The sequence below is a fragment of the Electrophorus electricus genome, chromosome 1, assembly GCF_013358815.1.
Source record: "Electrophorus electricus isolate fEleEle1 chromosome 1, fEleEle1.pri, whole genome shotgun sequence".
NCBI lineage: Eukaryota > Metazoa > Chordata > Actinopteri > Gymnotiformes > Gymnotidae > Electrophorus > Electrophorus electricus.
Genome location: NC_049535.1, coordinates 15530911 through 15553692, shown reverse-complemented (window position 1 = coordinate 15553692; position 22782 = coordinate 15530911). Strand labels below are relative to the sequence as shown.

Genomic DNA, 22782 nt, shown 5'->3' with positions numbered 1-22782 from the left:
CTTCCCCGCCCAGACGGCTTCGGCGTCCTCTTCGCCAAGCTTCGTCTCCCTCCCTTTTGCCTTATCTGGCGAGGTAGTGCGGGGATCTTCGAGACGCGCGTTATCTTCCGCCCTGCCTCCCCCGGGCGCTCGCTTGCCAAACCGAGCAAGCTCAGGGGAGTCGCAGGGTGTCCCCCCCCCCCAACCCCCCAGGGCAGGACGGGGGGCCTGGGAAAAGCACAGAGCCCCTTCACAGCTGCAGGTCCATCCCAGACGCAGCCTTGGCCCGCTGACCTGTGTGGACAAACTGACCTAAACAATTTAATGTTACTGAGTAGACTAAGCTGGTGGTGCTAGTGTGCTTGTACATTCAGACGGGATCTTTTATGATGTGTATGCAATCGCTCATATTCATCCAACCTCTCAAGCTAAGGGTACAGATCAGGATGGGCGTTTGCACCCCAGTGCAAATATGGAGACGTGATCCTAAAGCAGTCCTGCTGAGTAGAGACATGGGTCTGTGTCTCCAAGGCCAAAATCCATCTGTAAGGATGCAGGAGCGTGGTGGCTGCATGAGTAACTAGGAGTACAACTTTAAAATGTCTTCCTGTGCTCCTTGTTCAAGTGCTCAGACTATGGAGGCGAGGTGTGTAATCTTCAACCATCTAGTAGCTATAGGCAGATATAGCTTAGTTGGATGTAGAAAGCTTATATGACTCCTGTAAATGGCCATAGTTCAACATTTAAATACAACAGGGAAATGGACCAAAGTTCCTCAGACTTTACACAATAACAGGAAGAGGCGTAGAATGGATGTCAAGACTGGCTGCAGATCATTTGGGAGTTTCTCTGCCCTACGTATAATGCATGCGTCAGTAGCAGGACTTTGCATTCAGCACTTCATCATCTTTCTCATCTCATCAGTTATTTATTTGGAGCTTTAACGTAATGTTTTCGTCTCTCCAGTACTTTTACTGCATAGGGAACTTTGGGGACCTCTCCGCTTCTATAACTCAAGCAGACATCGCTGGTGGCAAATCGCATGGCAAGCGATTGCTGTTTGCGATCGACTACTAGGACTTGCCCATCACACACACGTTAAACCACGTGGTTGCTGGCTTCTTCTGGGCAAAGTCGTTGACCAGCAGCTGGCTAACTGGCTGTCTAGTTAGCAACTTAATAATACAGTATTTCAGTAACGATAGTTTTGTTTTGTTTTTTATAGCAAAATGTCGCAGCTTCAGGCTAGGTTCTTTACGGACAACAAAAAGTAAGCACTTTTGGTTTTTAGTTAGTCATCTGACGATTACAAGTAGCTTGCTAGCTAGGTGGTTTGCTCACGACTTGTTCAACTGTCTATCCAGTATATTTAGTTGTAGCTCAAGAAAAGTCATTTGAAATGTCTGCGCTTTAAATTTATACGAATATCTTATCGTTGAGTAACTGGCTCACATGGATTATGTGTATTTATTGCCTTGAAAGCGGTGGATGTAGTTAGCTAACCGTCTAGCCAGCCATGTTCCATCCTTGTTAGCCAAAACTGTTCCCTGTTTCTTACCAAAAAATGTAACCTAGGTCTTCAAACATTTGCTAATAACGCATCGCTTCGTTGACTTTGTAAACGTATTTATTCTCTGTGGGCAGATACGTTATAGACGATGTTCCTTTCTCCATCCCCGCCGTCTCGGAGATAACAGATCTCAGCAATGTCATCAACAAGCTACTGGAGGGCAAGAATGGTGAGCTGAGCTTGCTCTGTCACAGCAAGTTTTATCATCCTCGTTATATTTCTCCTACGCGCTAATGTTCTTCCATGTTTGACATAAAATAGCAGAGCTGACATTTAAGGAGTGGTCTGCAATGATTTGCAGAGCTGTGCATTGCTGAAAGACCTGTTTGTAACGTTTGAATACTTGGAATTTGCAGGGGATCACAAACATGTGGAGTTTGACTTTCTGGTTCAAGGGCAGTTCTTGCGTTCTTCTTTGGCCACTCACTTGGAGACAGAGAACATCTCCACGGTAATGGAGTGCAAAAAATAGTTACCTTGTATGTTGTTTTCACTGGATGTGAACATACGAATAAAACACAGTTTTGTGCCTTATGCTTATAGCATTCCTCCTTAGTGTATTGACCCTTTCCTGATCTTTGTGTGTGCAGGAAGAAGTTGTTGAAATTGAGTATGTGGAGAAGTACACAGCTCCACAGCCAGAGGAATGTATCATGCATGATGACTGGATCAGTTCAGTGGAAGCAGACTCAGAATGGTGAGAGCCGCCTGCTTCGTGTTGGCTTTCAGATTAGGACATGCTTGCCTGCTGGGCCGTGCATGCCAATGCTGCATTATGACACCATAATACCTTCTCTACTACTAGCGCAGTAATTAATCATAAGTATATTGATATGTGATTGATCATATATGTGATATTGTATGCAGCTTCTTTAGAGGTGGTAGGTGGTAATGCTTTCACCAGAATGTATTTAACCAGAAGAATGAATTTGGCACTTGGTACACCTCACAACGGCTTGACCACTTCACAGTAGAGGTGTCCTGTCTCCAGTGATCCTCCATCCTGTGGTGGAATGTGCTCTTTAAGCAGGACTCAGCCTTATGGGTCAGCCATGCACTCTGTTGATGTAGCTCAACACCTCACCTTCCACCTCTGGTGGAACTGAGAGGAAGGGCAATGTTAAATCACTGTGGTTGACAGCTTGACAGACCTGCTGTAATCTTTTTCAGATTTGAGTTTCATTCTTCACTATCACCTCTGAAGCCTCCCCCTCCCAATCCATTAACTTTCATGACATCTTACTTGTAGTCCATTGGGTACAGGCAGGCAAGCAGGGAAAGAAATCTTTGATGGGTCTGTTTGGCTGACCACACCTCTCTTTCTCTTTGCCTGTGTGTCAGGATCCTCACAGGTTCGTACGATAAGACGGCCCGCATCTGGTCTCTAGAAGGGAAGGCGGTTGCAACCGTGGCCGGCCACACGGACGTGGTCAAGGGCGTGGCCTGGGTGAAAAGAGGTGAGCTGATTGGACACAGCTTTAATTAGCTACATGTGGTGCTTCTTGTGTACATTAGCCACCACAGTTCCTGGCAGCTGATAAGTCTTTTTAAGGAGTTAAATCAGTTGTGCTGAAGCAGGGAGGAGTGTGTGCATTGACTTTCCAAACCTGGTGATTGACATCTGCGTTCTGCTGCACACATCACATTCTGGCAGTCCGCTGTATCGAAATGAAATCTTAGAATGCGGTTTGAGTCCCGTAACACGCTTAAGAGAAACGGCCTCACCGCATAATCCGTTTGAAGTGTGCCGAAGTTCTGCAAGCACCTCCACCGGTTCTGACGGCTCTGCGCTCCTGCTCGCGGTTCTCGTTCCGGTTTAGATGGCCTGAGCTCCCTGCTGCTCACCGCCTCACTGGACCAGACGGTGCTCCTGTGGGAGTGGAGCTCGGAGCGGAACAAGCTGAGAGCTCGCCACTGCTGTCGCGGCCATGCTGGGAGCGTGGATACCATCTCCGTCGACCCCACGCGCTCTAAGGTACGAGCATGTCAGCCAGTGAGAAGAGGGGAAGATGTATTATGGAAGAGTGAAACGTTGGAGACACACCTTTGTAAATGGGTTCATTTCTATTATTCCTTACAAAATTAAAAGGGTTGCAACCAAATTTAGGCCAATATGTTTATTTTCCTGATACTAGACTTCATTTACAAAGATTTCAGTTTTTAACTCATTAAAAGTTTGAGTTTTAAGTTACATTATTGAGTTATTAATGTCCTGCTGTTTTTGCGACAGTTTTGCAGTGGCTCTTGGGACAAAATGCTGAAGATCTGGTCAGCAGGTGAAATACCATTAAATATTAATGGCATTTAGGCTTCAGAGATGAGTGAAGTGTAAAACCTCTTATCTGAAGAAGATTACAGCAGGTCTGTCAAGCTAAACCGGAGTGTTTCAACACTGCCCTTCCTCTCAGTTCCCACAGAGGAGGAAGAGGAGGAGGAGGAGGAGTCCAACAGGCCACGAAAGAAACAGAAGACTGAGCAGCTGGGCCCGACACGGGTGCGTGTACACACACGCACGCACACACACACAAAGTAAACATTAAGCCTTGTGCTAGGCTAAAAAGGATTTCCCTCTCAGGACGTTGTTTAATTAGCCTGTAGTTGTATTTGATTAATGAGCCTGTAGTTGTATTTGATTAATGAGCCTGTAGTTGTGCTTGATTTACCTGAATCATGAATGCATATAAAATGCCACATAGTGAGTGAAATAAAAAGCGCAGCTGGCATGTACCAGCGCTGGATTACCATGCGTGACGATAACTCTAACCGCCGATACAGACTCCGCTGATGACGCTGTCGGGTCACACCGAGGCCGTGTCCAGCGTGTTGTGGATGGACACAGAGGAGCTGTGTAGTGCATCCTGGGACCACACCATTCGCCTGTGGGATGCAGAGACAGGCAGCCAAAAGAACATGCTGGTGAGAGTCACGCTTCCAGGTTAAAAACAGCAGCACATTTTCACCTGCAGGTGGTGCTATAACTCTACTTCATGGATATTTTTGGGCACATGTTTGTATGCTTGTTGTTGATTAAAGACACATTCATTGGTATCTTTTTACTCCAAATGGATGATAATTCTGACAGCTTTAAAATTAAATTTAATTAATATTGCTTGGAATATGGAACGATACTGGAGATGAGGTGATCTGTTGGTTGGTGGGTTGATCAAGCTTGCTTGGTGAATTGTGTGTTGTAGACAGGAAGTAAGGTGTTTAACTGTATCTCCTACTCACCACTGTGTCATCGCCTGGCAACGGGAAGTACAGACAGACATGTACGCCTGTGGGACCCGCGCTCTAAAGGTGAGGAAGACGCGCGTGCGCGCATACGCACAGATGCCCTCATAGGTGGGGGAATGTTTATTCATTTGTGTGAACTCTCTCTCGCTCTCTCACTCACTCACACACACACAGATGGCTCTCTGGTCCTGCTCTCTCTAACGTCTCACACCGGCTGGGTGACTGCAGTCCGGTGGTCTCCTTCCCACGAACAGCAGCTCATCTCCGGCTCACTGGACAACCTGGTCAAGCTCTGGGACACCAGGAGGTGCGTGTGAGGATGTGGTTGTGCCGCAGGCGTGATGGTCAGCATCGCAGACCTCAGCTGTGGTTTCAGTACTAACTGCCTCTCCATCTGTGCAGCTGTAAGGCTCCTCTGTATGACCTGGCAGCTCACGAGGACAAAGTTCTGTGTGCTGATTGGACAGACTGTGGGGTAAGATATAGATGGTGTGAGTGTGTGTGACCATCTAGAGTGCAGTTATAGCTGAACATTTTTTTCCTCATCTCGTGGTTCTGTTAAATTCATGATGGCATTGCTGGCAAATGTTTTGGCTTTAATGGAAATATGGGTTGAAGACTCTGGTGAATATATTTTGTATTTGTGGTAGTAATAGTAATTAACAGCTTGGACAATCACATGTCTGCTCTCTTTCTAGCTGATTCTTAGTGGAGGAGCAGACAACAAACTCTACACCTACAGATACTCAGCCTGCTTGTCAGACGCTGGGGCATAAGTCATGCTCACCCATTTCCATGGCAACACTGGGATACACCAACCATGCGATGGAACACAGTACCAACATCTAAACACACCATGAAGCTTTAGAAGGCCATCAAGATCTTTGCTCCTCAGGACTGAATCAAGAGTAATGTTCACTATACAGTGGATTTAAACAGTGTTTTAGTATTTTTGATATGTGCTTTATTGTTCCCCTTTTACATCTTTGCCTTTATATTCACATTAAGTGTAAAGACATTATTAGCTGATATATCTGTATTAAATGGAGTAATACAGCCTCTTCAAATAATCTGTCATTCACTTGATGGTATGAGCATAATTAGTTCAAATGTTCTGTGATCACTGTTATGGCTGCAGATTATGGACAACTACTGTATTCTAATATCTTCAATTATATAAAAATGACTTGGTTTACTGTTAACAGGACATGGTTAAAGACTGGCCTGTAGAAGACTTGTCTGGAATGTGAGATTTGTTAAAAAGTTCACTGCACAAAGGAAAATCCCTTGTAATTTGTAATAAAGGGCTCGTTTGTATATTGCAACTTTCTGCTATTTCAGTATTGCAGGGGCCAACGATATTCAATATTGTAATGACGATTAAATCAACAATATATTTTGCACCCATGCTATCCATGCAAAGTCAGTACTTGATCGGCAAAATTTCCAGGGGCTAGTACTTATAATTGAACAAGGTTTTTTATGGTTGCTCTCTGAGGAAAGAGAATTACCATTATTCTTTAAGGCCAGCAGGACTGAAAAACATGTCCTGTGTCAATGCCTTAGATTCAAGTTTGTTTTATTAACTAGTTTGAAAAGCGATGGCTCGTCCACTGAAAGATACATTACAACACCCACTTTACATTTTTGTTATCCGATAATACTTCAAACGCTGATGTGCGGGTGACTTGTCGTTCTAGTAGATGAAGTTCTGATTTGAAACACGGGGTGGCGCTGCGCAGCTGTACAATACTGTTGGCCCTGTCGTCCCTCAGCGAAGAAGCGAACATGGTTGCTACTTAATCACGTAGCGGAGTTTGCGTGTTTTGTTTATGTCGTACGTTTCATACGGTTACCATATCGGAACAAAACCGTTTTATCTTTACAGTAAGAACTATGGGGAAAAGGGAAAAAGGAGACCGAGGTAATTGTAGTGTTATGTTTTATTTCATGTGGTAAAATGTGCAGCTTGTAAACGGCAGTCCGAGTTGCTAACTAGCTAGCTAACAGTCATATTTAGCAGTTGACTTTTATGATATTCTAGTATACTGTAATATACTATAATAGTCTAGCAGTCTAAGTTTATAATGTACATTTCTATGTCAGATTGACATCTGAGTTTTTAAATAACAGCCGTGATCATCCAGTATAACTTCACTTATCAATGAATTTGGCGTTGGAAGTTAATCGGGTTTTTGTGTCCCACCGGGACGAGCCGCCTCTTACTAGCCAGGGCAGCGTTTGTGTTCATTTTCATGTCTAAAGATCATCGTGTTTGATTTTTTGTTGCGTTCACCAGACAGAAAGTCCAAGAAACGTTATCACGACGACGACGACGACGACGAGGAAGCGACGAGGAGCGAGTCTCAGGAAGCCATTCCCACAGCGGCCGGCAAGCAAGTCGACGAAGCCACGACTAAACACGACGAGTATGGCGCGAAGGACTACCGTATACAGATGTTACTGAAGACTGACCACTCCTCTCGCCCACTGTGGGTGGTAAGATTGAGTTCATGTTACCAAAACGTCCTTCTGACCTTTTACCACCTTGTAACTACTAGATCCCTTAAATCCATAATGTGATGTTTATTTGGAGTGCTTTAGATGAACCCAGTCCTAGTGGCTCACTAGAATAATCCCCCCTTTTTTTTACTCTAACCCAGTTCCCATCTTACCTGAATCAGGTGTTCTTGTGTTGGCTCAGGTGTGTTGGGAGCTGCGATAAAGCAAAAATGGTGACCAGCCAATGGTCCTCCAGGATTGGGTTGAGAAATGCATCTTTTGGAACCAACATGGATGTGAAAATATCTCACTCTGAGTCTGATGAATTTTACTATCTGTCTCTGTGTGTTGGTGACCAGGCACCCGATGGCCACGTCTTTCTGGAGGCATTCTCTCCGGTGTATAAGTATGCTCAGGACTTCCTGGTGGCCATCGCTGAGCCTGTGTGCAGGCCCACCCACGTGCACGAGTACAAGCTGACTGCCTACTCGCTGTACGCGGCCGTGAGCGTTGGACTGCAGACCTCCGACATCGTGGAGTATCTGCAGAAACTGAGCAAGACATCGGTGCCTGATGGCATCGTTCAGTTTATAAAGGTGTGAATGGAATTGTGCAAAGCACTGGGAGTGTGTGTGTGTGTGTGTGTGTGTGTGTGTGTGTGTGTGTGTACACACAGGTGTGAGAGAGAGTCTCCTGGAGGGGAAAATGTGCATGGATCTTGTGGTTTTACAGTTTCCAATTTACTTGGGCATCCTTTAATGTATGTGCATGTATGCGTTGTGTAATGGTGCGACTGCACTTTGGTTGTTCTTTTCCAGTTGTGCACTGTGAGCTACGGGAAAGTGAAGCTGGTACTGAAGCACAACAGGTTTGTGTTCTGATCCACTCGCTCTGTTACCTGACTGTTCTGGTGAAGGTTGGCAGGGTTCATGATGTAGTCATTTATTGTCTATTGTCTATATTATCATGCATTGGTTTGAATTACTAGAAAAAGTGTCTTCTACTTCAGTGCACCCACCCTACAAGCATAATGATAACAAGCCAAGACACAATCTCTCGTGTTTCCATTCTTCATGCTCAAATGTGGTTGGCATTCATGTTGAAACACAACCGTGTATTCATAAACTCTGAAGCTTGTATTTGCTGCATCTTTTTAGTTACATTTCTCGTATTCTCTGCATTGGCCTGCATTAGGTGTGGTGATGTGGCAGATTGGTTAACAGAGCTAGTGAAACGTAGCACATCATTGACTGTAGATCTTCCTTCTTCAGATCTCGCCGTAAATCATTTTTATGTTTTTGGAGTAACTCGGCATATTAATTCCTGTGCTTGTTAATTAAGTGGCATTAAATGTTTAATGGTGGGGCATCTTCGGGGGGGGGTCAGGTATTTCGTGGCGAGTGCATTCCCAGATGTGTTTAATGGTGGGGCGGCATCTCGTGGGGGGGGGGCAGGTATTTCGTGGAGAGTGTCTTCCCAGACGTGATTCAGAGACTGCTCCAGGACCCCGTGATTCGAGACTGCCGACTCCGCACCGCTGAAGGGGGGGAGACCGAGCTTATCACAGAGATCATCTCCAGCAAACCCGCAGTGAGTGCATATACAAATACGCACTCAAAACAAGGTCAAGTGAGGTCAGGCTTCTTTTTGCCTGTAGAGGCATGCCGTGTGTTTCCTTGACTGCTGATTAAGAGTCTTGCCAAAATCACATTTACACCAATAGTTCTGCTTATTTTTATAAAGTTGGTTCTCTGTGTCTGTACATGTGTAAACCTTGCTTTTTCCTGGTGTTTTTTTAATATGTTGGTGTTGCTACAATGAGTGTATTGTTGCTGAGAAGCATAACGCTGATTCCAGCCTTTAACAGGGCTGTAAGCCTGAGGATACATCAGAATTTTTATATTTATAAGACAAAAAAAATCAATATCTTGTGAAATTCAATATGCTGCAGTTGCACTCCAATATATGATTTATGTGATCAAAATATGTTTTAAACAAGTATTTACATATTTTCAATTCAGAATCATGGAAACATTTTAATAATGTCCTGAATATCACACTAGTCATGACGCATTTCACCACAGGTACATGTGGTTGATGGGCCAACCCCTACTGATGTGGAACGCATGTGGGTTTTTTTTTTTTTTGGGGGGGGTCTTTTACATGTGTCCTGTATGCACTCAGTACTTGAAGTGTCTGCTCACTGTCGCCCCCTGCTGCGCAGATCTCTAGGTCTCTGCAGGACAGCGGGGGTGCGTCTACGTCCCAGCCTGCGGACGCCAAAGGCTCAGCTGCCCAGGTCCCCGAGGACATCTTCAGCTACTACGAACAGATGGACAAAGAGGAGGAGGAAGAGGAGGAGACACAGACGGTGTCGTTTGAGATCCGCCAGGTAGGGCTGCAGCTGTGAGCAATCTTCCTCATCCAGGGACCAATCAGGAATGGCCTTCACAGCTTAATGCATATGCATGTGGAGCAGAGCATAAGGCTGTACACCAGTTTTGTGACAGTCATAGTAAATATTGCAGCAATGTAAACGCTGTCCCACAGTATCTGGATTTTTATTCTTACGCAGTCAGAACTCTGTGCACCTTTTTGGTGAGGATTTTTGTTTGTTTTTGGGTGGGGGGTGGGTGTGTACCTATGACCACAACCTAGTTGATCTTGCTGGGACTTCTGAAAGGCTGGACTGCTCATGTGCAGTTGACATAATCACACTCATCTAAATGTTTCACTTGGTCTGGAGGATGGAATACAAGTCCCCTCGTTAAAAGCAGTGCCTGGCGCTGAAACGACATTCCAGAGTATACAGCTGATGGTGCTGAAGCCTCGGGACATGAAGTTTTAAAAGGCATTACTCAGCACCTATATATAAACCTGCGTTCCAGCCTTCTGGGCAAATCCGGGGTGTGCAGTTACTAAATTCATCCTTGGTTTTTGAAATACGATCAATGTCTTGTCATTATGATAAAAGATGTGTTTGGGTGAAGGAAAAAAAAAGCATGTCCTTTAGGACTTTTCTGATGACTTCAGTATTTCAAATATCACATGCAAACTGTACGACTTGCTGTGTGCAGTTTTAGAACGCTGACCTCCCTGCCGCTGATGTTTGCTGTCACCGCAGGAGATGATCGAGGAGCTTCAGAAGCGCTGCATCCAGCTGGAGTATCCGCTGCTGGCCGAGTATGACTTCCGCAACGACACGGTGAACGCCGACATCAACATGGACCTGAAGCCCACCGCCGTGCTCCGCCCCTACCAGGAGAAGAGCCTGAGGAAGATGTTCGGCAATGGGCGTGCTCGCTCCGGGGTCATCGTGCTGCCCTGCGGTAAACAGACACACATACACTCGCTGAGTGTTTTTAGTGTTGAGCTTACTGTTCTTGTGTCCTGCTAGTCCCGTCTAGTCCCGTTTGACAGGACGACGGTCCAATTGCAGGTTCATTCCTGAAACGTATTGGCTGTATCTGTAAGCGCCCTCCCCCCGCCAAAGAAGAGGGGGTCTTCATATCCGCTGAGCACCACACGCACTCATCTGTTCGGAACTCCCGCGCGTCTCCGCAGGTGCCGGGAAGTCCTTGGTGGGGGTGACGGCGGCGTGCACGGTACGCAAGCGCTGCCTGGTGCTCGGTAACTCCTCCGTCTCCGTGGAGCAGTGGAAGTCCCAGTTCAAGATGTGGTCCACCATCGACGACTCGCAGATCTGCCGCTTCACCTCTGACGCCAAGGACAAGCCCATCGGCTGCTCGGTGGCCATCAGCACCTACTCCATGCTGGGCCACACAACTAAGCGCTCGTGGGAGGCTGAGCGCGTCATGGAGTGGATGCGCAGTCAGGAGTGGGGTCTCATCATCCTGGACGAGGTGCACACCATCCCAGGTGCGGACCCTCCACGCCCCGACAAACTTCCCCCCCCACTTGCTTTCAGCTTTCCAGCACCCTGCTCACCCTAATTCCCCGTTCTTTCCCACTTGCTTATTTTGGCCGGTCGCCGCGCGTGCAGCGAAGATGTTCCGGCGTGTTCTGACCATTGTGCAAGCCCACTGCAAGCTGGGCCTCACCGCCACGCTCGTGCGAGAGGATGACAAGATCGTCGATCTCAACTTCCTCATCGGGCCCAAACTGTATGAGGCCAACTGGATGGAGCTGCAGAACAGTGGCTACATTGCCAAAGTGCAGTGTGCTGAGGTGATGCACACACAGTATGCTAAAAGAATGGAATGCGATTCAAACACAAAAGTTATTGAATTAAACAGTATATTATGTAGTTTCTTTTTAAATGTGTGTGTGTGTGTGTGTGTGTGTGTGTGTGTGTGTGTGTGTGTGTGTGTGTGTGTGTGTGTGTCTCTCTTAGGTGTGGTGTCCTATGTCCCCAGAGTTCTACCGTGAGTATGTGGCCATAAAGACCAAGAAGCGTATCCTGCTATACACAATGAATCCAAACAAGTTCCGCGCCTGCCAGTTCCTGATCCGCTTCCACGAGAGGCGCAATGATAAGATCATCGTCTTTGCCGACAACGTCTTCGCACTCAAAGAATACGCCATCCGCCTCAACAAGTAAGACCCACATTTAGACACTTCCCTGACCATCATTATCAGATCATAGTGTGTCTGTATATTAGTCATAGTATGCACCATTACAGAGGTGGAGGAATTTATGATCAAGCTTATTTTTAACAGGTAGTTGCAAAGACTCACAAATACCGTTTGGAATGTGCAGACCTACATTTTAAGTGGGGACATGTTTTTACACATGCATGGGTAAAAGGGATCTAGACAGCTCAGTTTTGATTTGTTGATCAGCCCTTTTAAGATAGATGGACAACTGCTCACGTGTTGCATAATTTCAGATAGCCATCCTACCCCTGGGTGACACGCGGATGCTATGGTGATGCTGAAAGAAGGGCTGTTCTAAGAACTCTGGGATTATCCCTCCATTACATCTCTGCCTCAGCTTAGAATCAGATCAGAGTGATTAAGAAGTAGGGGTTGTGGGAGGGAATTGCTCACGCGGGCTCTCAGAAGCCTGACCCTGACCCTGACACTTACCTGTGACCAGCTTGTTTCCTCATTCGTGGGCCTTACTCTGTTCTTTTGTTCCTTGCCCAGGCCGTACATCTATGGACCCACGTCGCAGGGCGAGCGGATGCAGATCCTGCAGAATTTTAAGCACAACCCCAAGATCAACACCATTTTTATCTCCAAGGTAACAATGGCTCTCTCTTTCCCATTATATACCAAGTGGAAAGGGTAGAGTTAACCATCAACCCTAACATACATGGTCCCCTATTAACGTACGGGAAAACTTGTCTCCTTTTGACAATTTACTGACCATTGGGGGGGGGGGGGGGATCCCTGCCACCCCCCCCCCTTCAGACATAACACAGCAGTTGTTCTTGGTCGTTTTTCATCCAATCAGTAGTGATTTATTTTAATTCTATGGACCAATCGGACGTAAGATCTACAGTGTTTTAATCCTCAAAATAACTTCTGGAAGACATGGAGCAGCCGGACTACAGCTGCAGCAGTGCTTAGTGAAACAACTATAAACAGCTAAAAAACAACCCACCAGAGCACACGCGTGCACGTTTCAATCGTCAGGAAACGTCTGCCTCATCAGTGGGTGTGTTGGAGTGTAAACGCACACAGGCGACGAGGGGTGATCACCATTGACCTGTAGTCAATATTGGTTCTTTAGTGTCAGATCGGTGTGTCCCAACCCTAAAGTGTGATTAACTGATGAGGTGATCTGAGAGACCTGCTTGAGCATATTGGACAGATACATTTGTCTTTTTAGGAAGTCTAACAGAGACCATAAAATTTCATGTTTTTTAGCTGCAGTAAGTGTTGGTACATCCAGTTTGTAAGGTGACATAAGCACTTTGAAACTTTGTCACTTGTATGTATATATGTATGCATTATTTATGTAAACGTGTCATAGCGGGGATCTGAGGAAGAGACTTTCCACAGATCTAGATTCGGAATGTGCACAGTAAAACATGGGCATACATCCATGGATTAAGAATAATCAGGATTGGATGTCATTTATCCCCTTTGTTTAGCATATGTTATTAACTTATAAAGGCAAATTCTAATCACATTTCCTGTAGCATAGCAACAACAGAGAGCAGAGAACACATTGCTTGTTGAGTAGCATTGTTTGAACATTTGGTGACTCGCAGAAAGGACGACACTTTGATGACTCACATCTTAACTGAGTACATTTTTAAAGACTCTTGTCCAACACTGACTGGACATATTTGATTCTCTGTCTTTGTTCTTGTCTTAGGTAGGAGACACATCGTTTGACTTGCCTGAGGCAAATGTCCTGATTCAGATCTCCTCTCACGGAGGCTCTCGCCGTCAGGAGGCCCAGAGGTTGGGCCGGGTGCTCCGTGCCAAGAAAGGTAATCAGATGTGTCTAGCTGAAGTCCCCCTGGTGAGAGAAGGATAAAATACCCCGAGGACAACCTCCTTGTCCCCCTTCCTTCCTGCTCCTGTGCGGAGAACTGAAACTGGGTTTATCTGTGCAGGAATGGTCGCTGAGGAGTACAATGCTTACTTCTACTCACTTGTGTCTCAGGACACACAAGAGATGGCCTACTCTACCAAGAGACAGCGTTTCCTGGTGGACCAGGGGTATAGCTTCAAGGTTTGTCTCTAGGCTCAGAAATGACCAGTTATGTTCAGCCAACTTTTGTTTGATACCTTTCAGCAGTTAAATTGTGAATGTTAGAGGCCACGTTTACGTCTTCACACAGTTTCTCAAACCTACCCCCCCCCCACCCCCACATTTTATTATTTTTGAAAGAAAGCAGTGTTCTTACTCCTTAAATCCTCGTCCGTCTGTCCGTCTGTCTGTTTGTCTGTCTGTCTGTCTGTCTGTTTGTCTGTCTGTCTGTTCCTTCTTTCTCTCAGGTAATCACCAAGTTGGCAGGTATGGAGGAGGAGGACTTGATGTTCTCCACACGTGACGAGCAGCAGCAGCTCCTGCACAAGGTTCTCGCGGCGTCTGACCTTGACGCCGAGGAAGAGGTGGTCACGGGAGAGATGGGAGGGAAAGCTCAGGTACGTCCATTTTCACATCGTGTTCCCACGTACCCTTTCTCTTCAGTGGTGACACCAGCATGGTGACGGTCCGAGACAGGACGCTGCCGTTACGTCGGCTTCTGGCGCAAGGCATTATTGATAATGTAAAGACGTGGAGAACACATTGTGCTTATCTGTGACATCTTATTTCATATGTGCACTTTGTCATTTCATTAAGGGAAAACTGTCTCAGACTGTGAACAGGGGTCCCATGCTGGTGATCCCTCCAGAAGTGCTAATAGATTCAATTTTCAGGTTATTTTATAATGTGTTCTGTATGCCATAAGCCTACAAGAATCACTTCATGTGTTTGTGCATCCTAAAAGTTTTAGTATTGTTTTGAAAGACCTTTTTGGGAGCCATTTAGGAACTATACGAGAATGTAAATTTGGCATACTGTTCATATTGAGCCACTCTGACCTCCCTCTTAAAGTCGCTTTAGCCATTTCATTGCAAAACTGTGGTATCGCCTTACCCATTTAAAAATATAGGTCTGGCTGTTTTGTCTCCTGCTGTCTTTTAATCCCGGTTTCATTGATCTTTTACCTCCAGTTCTCTCGTCGGTCTGGCACCATGAGCTCTATGTCGGGCGCGGACGACGCCGTCTACATGGAGTACCAGGCGTCCCGCAGCAGCAAGCTGGCAGCCAGCAAAAACGTGCACCCTCTGTTCAAACGCTTCCGCAAGTGACCTGCCTCAGACTCTGCCCCCTGACTGCGGGGTCTCAGACCCCGCCCCCTGCCTAGACATGTGTGGAACAAGATTTCTGTGAGCTGGGGAAGGGAGCGTGATGGCATTACGAATGTGGTTGTTCTCTGGAAGGCTTTAGCAGAGACACCAAAGGACTAATTGGAGGGGGAAACAAAATGAAAAAAGATGATCCAAGAACACTGGGTAGTGTTGCCAAAACCGGAACCCTGGTGGGCCACAGCATTGCATAAAACCAAACCAGTTTCCCAATGGGACGAGAACATTGATCCTGAAAGTTAATCGAGCTACGTTGTTTAAAGGTGATGGTACAAGCAACACATTGACTTTTCGTCTAAAAGTTAACATGACTATCACTGCAGTGGATCTGGAGGCTCTCAGTTCAAACCAGCAACAAATGTTGGAGTTCGTTACAAAATGTATCGTGTGTTGTAAAAGGGGAAACTTGTGTAGTGTTGCATTTCCCTGTGGACTCGATTGGATAAAAGATATGTAGCTGAAACATGTTCCATGTGGACAGTTGGTTTTGTATTGTGTATGACTGACTTTAATGTCATTAAGAAAAGTAAATAAAATCTGTATTTGTAATATGAACTAGTGTCATATATGGTAAAAGTAGGACAGTGACTCATGAACGGAATATGAAAATGTCTTGTTTCTGCTAGTAGGGGTGGCATCCCCGCCTTCAACTTGTATTTGTTTAATCTGTGCCAAATTCTCGTGCCTGCAGCGTCACCTAACCAGTGATCTCTGCACACTTCTGCGGTTGCCAATTTATCTGAAATGCAGTCACACTTCTCAGGTTGCAGTGCAATGACCTCATATCTTGTCACGTTCTCAGATCATGTACCCTGAATAAATAAGGCGTTTTTAAAAACATGAAAAATCCTTGTACTCAACGTAGGCACCCATAACAAACCGCAGATTTATTTCTAGAAGTTGTTTTTTTTGTTTGTTTGTTTTTTTTACCAATTGTAGCTGTAGGCCATGTGCTGTTTAATCAGGTATGGCGTCTTCTAGAACTGCTATAAACCTCCCAAGCGCGCTTTAAAAATGTGGAGAGCTAACGTGGAATGAACCTTCCTGACACGAGTGGAAAAGGTGTGTATGTGTGTGCGTGTGTACGCGCGCGCAGCTAGCAGGCTGGAGGATGTGCCATTGCGATGCAAAAAGAAAAAAAAAAAAGACTCCGTTAGAGGCGGGTGTGTAGATATGCGTGCACCGTATCATTCACGCTCATTTTCTTCTGAGTTGTTCCCAGGATCTCTCATTTCATTCCCCAAAAAACAAACATCTTATTGTTGTTGTTTTTTTTTCCAATATGTTGCTTAGGTTGTGTGGCAGGGCGCTCCCCCTAACATCCAATCACACATAAAAAGGATTGTTAATTTTGGTACGTGCTGCCACTCGTAACACAGCTTCCTTATTTTGCAGAGAGGCGCATCCAGCCTTGGCTCCGCACCGGACGCACCTGGCCGCGAGGACTCCGCTTCAGCTTTGGTCATACCCCGACTGTCCGATCCCCATCCCTTTTCCACTGGCACACTTGTGCAAAAGCCGCCGCTTTCCTGCACACTAAGACGGAGGTGCACCTCATCTGCCTGTACCGGGTGACCCCCCCATGGCTCTCCACAAGCTCCACGCTACTCGCGGACGTCCGCTGAACGGTGTCCTCAAGCAAGTTTTCTCGCAAGCCGGCGCGCGTCACGAATCTGCAGGCGGCGATACGCCGGGGTCCTCTCGCGCGGCGACGCGCGTGCGAGCGGGTGTCCAGCAGGAGCAGGCGGAGCGGCAAGCGGGTCGGGTGAAGTCTCTCCGGGACATGCCTGGACCCAGCGCCATCGGCAACCTCGTCGAGCTCTTTTACCGAGATGGCTTCAGCCGCATCCACGAGATACAGGTTAACGGGACTTACGCATGTGCATTGCTTTAGATAGTAATACACTAAAGTGATTCGCACGCTTTTCGGCTCCGCTTTCCTTTAGAAGAGTAACATTTACGAATATGAATTAGTAACAAGGAAGACCAAATTCATACCAATACCAAAGTTAAATGTAGGTCTATTTCGTCTACTTTTAATTGTCAGATTATTAAAATGCAGTTCCGAAGGGTAAACGAGGACAAAAATCAATAATTCGTGTTTTCATGGGAGATTCTGGATATTATCTAGCCAATCACAAGGGGTGGCTGAATTAAATCAGCCAGCAGCATAATTAACTAACTTGCTTTAAATGATGAGTGACTACCTGCAGCAGTCTTGTCTGCCAGCATCACGGTGGTGCGGCACTATTCCAAAGGCACTGATGCGCCATTTGAAACCGGTCAGTCCGCAGATGGGAAAACTCAGTCCTTGGGACCGGAACCCTTTGGTAGGAAGTTCGCAAACACAGTTTCAGCAAAACACATGGGAGTCGCTTCGTTTTTGTTCTGAAACTACCATTGTGCTTATTTGAGCTTTCTGGTGCTTTCTGGGACATTCTCTTTTACCGACCACATCAGTGTTCTGCTATTTTATCTGTGATGGTTGCAAGCACATTTACACTCGCTTCATGATTAGGACGATTCTTTTTCTGTATTATAAAGAACGTCTTCACTTTGCGCAGATCTGCCAGACTTTGGCAATGATCTTTTTTAGGGAATAGTTTAATTCCGCTCATGGTAGCCTGTTGCTCTAGGTCTGAAAATAGACGTGAAACTAAACGTGCACTATGTCTGAAAGAGACATGCAGGTGCCAGAGGTTGACTGGGATTGTAAAGGGGAGAATTATTATTAACAAACCGCATTTGCTCAGCATCAGACATTGTGCATGATTTATTTGTGACACATGTACGACAAGTAGGGGTGCGGAAGTTGCTACAACAAGTCTACTATCCCCCTAGCGGATAGTAGAGGAGCTGCACATCGTCAAAAATGTATATATATAAAAATATAAATTTATATCTCCCCACAGCACGCCTCTCTGAAAACATGTCCCCACTTTTGTGTCCCTCATGTAGCTCCTCTCTCTCCCCCACTCAGCTAAAACACAGTCAGAAGTATGGGAGGATCTTCAAGTCACGGTTTGGGCCACAGCTGGTCGTGTCAATAGCGGACCGAGGTCTTGTGGCACAGGTTCTACGCGCCGAGGGTGCAGCCCCTCAGAGAGCCAACATGGACTCGTGGAAAGAGTACAGAGATATGAGGGGCCATTCCACTGGTCTGATCTCAGCGTGAGAACTCAGTTTCCTGCTTTCATCCATTTGTTTGAGCTTGCAGTCAAAAGTTTACTGCTTAAAATGTTCTAGGGGCAGGTATTCTCGGAAACGTTTCTGGACACGACCTTTTTGTTTTTGTACAAAATAAAAACATCATCATAATTTTCGTAAGCGCGTGCCTGCGTGTCCTCCCTGCAGTGAAGCGGATAAGTGGCTGAAGATGCGCAGGGTGCTGCGTCAGTTGATCATGCGTCCGCGTCACGTCGCCGCGTTCTCCGACGACGTGAACGCGGTTGTGGCTGATCTAGTGGAGAAAGTCCGCAAGCTTCGGCGGCAGCAGCGGGATGGCCTCACCGTGCTCAACGTCAACGACCTGTTCTTTAACTATGCCATGGAGGGTACGGGTGTGCGCACGTGACTGCATTAAACAGAATTTTTCGTATTGCTGGCCAATGTTATTTTGGTAGCGAATCCATTGTGTTCACATCGTGTGAAAGGTCACACGCGATGTGTGACCTGAAAGATGTACATACAGTAATTTGGGGATCTATTTTACAGATCTGTCTTTCTAATTTGATATTGACATAACATCCTTATTTTCGGAAGCTATTTTCTTCACTATAAAAAACAGGCAACACGCACCTTTGCTACAGAAACCTCTGTGCCAAAGTTTGTTACGTAGTGTGGGATAACTAACTCCCTGTTACTTCTGTATTATGAAAATTTCAACCTTAGGGGTGGCGTCCATCTTGTACGAGACCCGTCTTGGCTGCTTGGAAGATGAGATCCCTGAGATGAGCCAGGAGTACATCAAGGCCCTCCACCTCATGTTCAGCTCCTTCAAGACCACCATGTACGCTGGTGCCATCCCCAAGTGGCTGCGGCCCATCGTGCCCAAGCCCTGGGAGGAGTTCTGCAGCTCCTGGGATGGCCTCTTCAAGTTCAGTAAGTGCAAGTGGGGTGGGGAGGAAGGATAGCTCCTGGTTGAAACATAATGGTGTGGGGGTGTGTTCTCAGGCCAGATCCACATTGACAGGAAGTTGGGGGAGATCAGGACGAAGCTTGAGAAAGGAGAGGAGGTGAAAGGTGGACTGCTCACCCACATGCTGGTCACCAAGGAGATGAACCTGGAAGAAATTTATGCCAACATGACCGAAATGCTGCTAGCTGGCGTGGACACTGTAAGAAGGCTGGAAATGTGTAGTGTGAATTGAATACTGGAAGAATAATTGGTCTTTTTAGGGTTTGCTTTGGAAAGTTTTTCTTTTCTTTTCTCGGATTGAAAAACTTTGGTATTATTAGTCTCTGGTGCTAATCCTTTGCTAGTCTGTGGGAGAAAACAAGTGTGAGATACTTTGTTGCAACATTTCAAAGCACCTTAATCCTATTTCATGTTCTTATGAACTCTCCCCTACTGATTACATTGTAGTGGGAGACTCAGTTCTCCACAAATCACCCCCCACCTGCCTCTTGGTCCTTTTTATAATTTGTGTGAGGGATGATGGCTAGAGGCAGAACTAAGGTGGGAATTTGGCCAGCCAGCATGGATTCCCACTGGCTTGGCTCAGAGTGCCAGAAAAAATGGAAGGATGCAGACTGAGGATTCGTTGTTAACCCTAAGCTTCCCAGATGCACACAGCACACTGACCCTTTTCTCCACTCTCCGGCAACGCAAGACGTCCTTCACCTTATCATGGAGCACATACCTGTTGGCCAAACATCCGATGGTGCAAGAGCAGATCTACGAGGAAGTGAGGCGTGTGCTGGCTGGGCGGGTCCCAACTGCTGATGACATTCCTCAGCTGCCACTCATTAGGGGACTTGTCAAAGAGACCCTCAGGTGGTCACCACAGACCTTCAGTCTCTCGCTCATCTGCTCAGTCTAACTTCTCACTTCTTTGAGCTCATCTCTCCCTCACTGTCGGTCACCTGCAGACTGTACCCTGTTCTTCCTGGAAATGGCCGTGTCACTCAGGATGACATCGTTGTGGATGATTACTTCATCCCTAAAGGGGTAAGATTAATCACTGCGAATACAGTTTCTTGTCTCGTGATTTTCCTTGTCGCACATGCACATTTGGAAAAACGTGCATGAGAGCTACGTTAGGTTCTGTCACGCTGCAAATGCAGTGACTGCAAGCTTAACGTACAGATTACTTTAAATTTAGTGGTGTTTTTGGAAACCTAATTCTCTTTCCTTTCTCTCTTGTGCGTCAGACTCAGTTGGCTCTTTGTCATTACTCCACTTCCATGGATGAGGAGACTTTCCCCAAAGCGGATGAATTCTGTCCAGACCGCTGGCTCCGCCAGGACGTTTTGGAGCGTGTAGACAACTTTGGCTCCATTCCCTTTGGCTACGGCATCCGGAGTTGCATCGGCAGGAGAATAGCAGAACTTGAGATGTACTTGGCTCTCACACAGGTGTGTGTGTGTGTGTACATGCATAGAAACAGTAGACACCTTGTAACGAAGCAGAGATGAAAAGCTGACGGAAATATAAGATCATCTCTGTTGTTTATCCTTCACTATGTCACACTGAGATGAAAAAGCTTTAGGTGACTCTACAACAGGATATTAAATTGAACTCCACATAAAACACCTAGGGGAGCTGTCTGTTGGCTTCAGGGGGAGGAACGTACTGTCAAGTGTGCACGCCATGTGTTGGAGCTGTGGGGGTTCTTGAACACTCCTTTTGTGTTTGCCTCTCTCCAAGGTTCTTCAGAGGTTCTGCATTGAGGTGTCTCCCCTGACGGGTGAAGTCCCTGCTAAGACCCACGGCCTGCTCTGCCCTGGAGCCCCGATCAATGTCAAGTTTGTTGACCGTGTGTAGGTCCTACCTTTCCTAAGTCCATCAACTTGGTGGTTTTTAGCGAAGCTTCTCAGAATGGCAGGATGTGACGTTCACATCCACTTTCTTTTAAATCAAACCAACTCTTGACTCTAGGTGATCTGCTCATTTGTGATCACTTGAAAAGATGTGGTACAAATATTAGAATAGAGAAAAAACTAAAACCCAATGCTGTTTTTAAATTTGGTGCAAAGACTAGATGTCAAAAATATGAAAAAAACAAACATGTGCTCTGACTGGCAATTGAACTGCTGGGTTACAGTCAGAGAGCAGGAATGGGGAGGTGGAACTGTGGCACTGCTTGGAACCTTTCTACTGCTTCCCATCCATTTCCATGGAGGGCGCAATGCATCATGGTGCGTTATGATCATTAATAAACATCCATAATAACAGGATAATGGTGGCTGCGATTCTGGTGCAATATACAATCTAGCCCTTAAATAAAATTTTGTATTATGTGCGGCGTAAACTCTGATGTCAAAGACAAGTGTTGGCAAACGTCTTTTATAAATAATTATATTCACATTTACGCAGCAAAATGTGAATCTTTTGGCCAAAATAATAACCAAATTCTTTTTTAAATTTCAGTTTTATTTACCAAATAAACAGAAGGGGGGGCGAGGGGGGTTGGAGTACTTAACAATCGTCAAATCTATTACTATTATTCACTATTGCTGAACTGTGGGGATTTTGTTCCCTGCTAGGTATGTTTGTACGATACAGGGGATCAGAGGTGTTGTAGCAGTGTCAGGATGAAACGGTCTCTGTATGAGGAATAGTGTTGGTGTAGAAGTGTCGGGTAAAAACTTTGCAAAATCTCTACTAGGGCAGTAATGGATTATTTTAATAATTGTGTATTCTATCAGAAGTAATACTTCTTGCTTGATTTAAAGTAATAGTAGATGTACAAAACAGAATATGACAGAAACAATTTGTTCATTTTAAGAGATCAATCAGGACTTTTAGTAGTCGAGTTACTCAAGTTTCTCAAGTAATCGTTTCAGCCCTATTCTCTATATTGACATTTTTGTTCTTATAGGATTATTTTCTACTTCATACTTCAAGGACTCGTATTTCAAGGATTGTATTTAAAGAGGGCTTTATTTCAAATTAACATGGGCTCTGCCAAGTTGGTGACATTTTTCCAAATAAGTGAATTATATTGTAAGTGAAAATAATTATTAGTCTTCTGATTTTGAGGTGTGGAAAAGTGAGAAGTCCAGATGTGCAGATTGAAGTTTGGTGTGACTAGGTGGTATACATGCAAAGACAACAAATGAAAAATCCACCCTTGTGAATTTCTGTGGTGTCTTCACTTTTGAACCAGACTGTCTGAGAGCATTTAGGGAAACGTGTTGTGTTTGCGATCCTGTGTATGAATGGCTGTTGACTGGTTTTGTGCAGACTGACTGACTGATGCCTTCTCTTTGAAGCGGTGTCTGTAAAATACTTTCCCTAAACATTTTAACATTTTATAATGTCTAGACTTATCAAATTTAGTGCCTGAGAATTCGTACACAATAATGAAGACCGAACTGAGACGAGATATTAAACTTGTTTATTGATCAGTTGTTCTTTTTATAGTGTGCATCAAATCTAATGATGTTTTCTAATACAAATGTATGCTAAAAATGTGAAACTGCCATTCATTATA

At 45.5% G+C, this 22782-nt stretch overlaps 3 protein-coding genes across 4 annotated transcripts; all 3 read left to right on the top strand.

Annotated features, from left to right (window-relative positions):
- The first annotated feature begins 854 nt into the window (after positions 1–854).
- On the top strand, positions 855–6111 carry wdr12 (WD repeat domain 12). Its single transcript, XM_027020768.2, has 13 exons — positions 855–1249; positions 1624–1718; positions 1906–2000; positions 2140–2246; positions 2891–3006; positions 3370–3524; positions 3780–3825; positions 3958–4043; positions 4325–4465; positions 4744–4849; positions 4961–5093; positions 5189–5261; positions 5485–6111. Exons 1-13 carry the CDS (start codon positions 1209–1211, stop codon positions 5560–5562), a joined length of 1272 nt encoding a protein of 423 aa, XP_026876569.2. The 5' UTR covers positions 855–1208; the 3' UTR covers positions 5563–6111.
- Positions 6112–6555: 444 nt separating this feature from the next.
- ercc3 (excision repair cross-complementation group 3) lies at positions 6556–15679 on the top strand. The gene is made up of 15 exons (XM_027020822.2): positions 6556–6710; positions 7086–7285; positions 7648–7884; positions 8107–8156; positions 8743–8878; positions 9513–9680; positions 10413–10617; positions 10853–11167; positions 11292–11476; positions 11643–11845; positions 12398–12494; positions 13578–13695; positions 13822–13940; positions 14207–14356; positions 14930–15679. Exons 1-15 carry the CDS (start codon positions 6683–6685, stop codon positions 15065–15067), a joined length of 2349 nt encoding a protein of 782 aa, XP_026876623.2. The 5' UTR covers positions 6556–6682; the 3' UTR covers positions 15068–15679.
- A 901-nt stretch (positions 15680–16580) lies between these two features.
- Positions 16581–22782, top strand: LOC113584084 (cytochrome P450 27C1). Of its 2 annotated transcripts, XR_004775852.1 has the most exons (10): positions 16581–16985; positions 18105–18295; positions 18479–18678; positions 19016–19225; positions 19298–19461; positions 19957–20120; positions 20216–20294; positions 20498–20701; positions 20994–21484; positions 22329–22782. XR_004775852.1 is itself a non-coding variant. In XM_027020807.2 (9 exons), exons 1-9 carry the CDS (start codon positions 16707–16709, stop codon positions 21108–21110), a joined length of 1608 nt encoding a protein of 535 aa, XP_026876608.2. In that variant the 5' UTR covers positions 16581–16706; the 3' UTR covers positions 21111–22782. The 2 variants fall into 2 exon arrangements, 1 of the variants encoding a protein (XP_026876608.2); XM_027020807.2 differs by having other exon boundaries at positions 20994–22782.

What these genes read in the sequence shown, in the direction of transcription:
- wdr12 (XM_027020768.2), top strand. Translation starts at nt 1,209, where the DNA reads ATGTCGCAGCTTCAGGCTAGGTTCTTTACGGACAACAAAAA. An exon ending in GCTGAAGATCTGGTCAGCAG is followed by an intron (nt 3,826 to 3,957) that starts GTGAAATACCAT and finishes CCTTCCTCTCAG; the next exon opens with TTCCCACAGAGGAGGAAGAG. An exon ending in AGCAGCTGGGCCCGACACGG is followed by an intron (nt 4,044 to 4,324) that starts GTGCGTGTACAC and finishes CCGCCGATACAG; the next exon opens with ACTCCGCTGATGACGCTGTC.
- ercc3 (XM_027020822.2), top strand. Translation starts at nt 6,683, where the DNA reads ATGGGGAAAAGGGAAAAAGGAGACCGAG. An exon ending in GCATCGTTCAGTTTATAAAG is followed by an intron (nt 7,885 to 8,106) that starts GTGTGAATGGAA and finishes GTTCTTTTCCAG; the next exon opens with TTGTGCACTGTGAGCTACGG. An exon ending in TGTCGTTTGAGATCCGCCAG is followed by an intron (nt 9,681 to 10,412) that starts GTAGGGCTGCAG and finishes CTGTCACCGCAG; the next exon opens with GAGATGATCGAGGAGCTTCA.
- LOC113584084 (XM_027020807.2), top strand. Translation starts at nt 16,707, where the DNA reads ATGGCTCTCCACAAGCTCCACGCTACTCGCGGACGTCCGCTGAACGGT. An exon ending in CTTTAACTATGCCATGGAGG is followed by an intron (nt 18,679 to 19,015) that starts GTACGGGTGTGC and finishes TTTCAACCTTAG; the next exon opens with GGGTGGCGTCCATCTTGTAC. An exon ending in ATTACTTCATCCCTAAAGGG is followed by an intron (nt 20,295 to 20,497) that starts GTAAGATTAATC and finishes CTTGTGCGTCAG; the next exon opens with ACTCAGTTGGCTCTTTGTCA.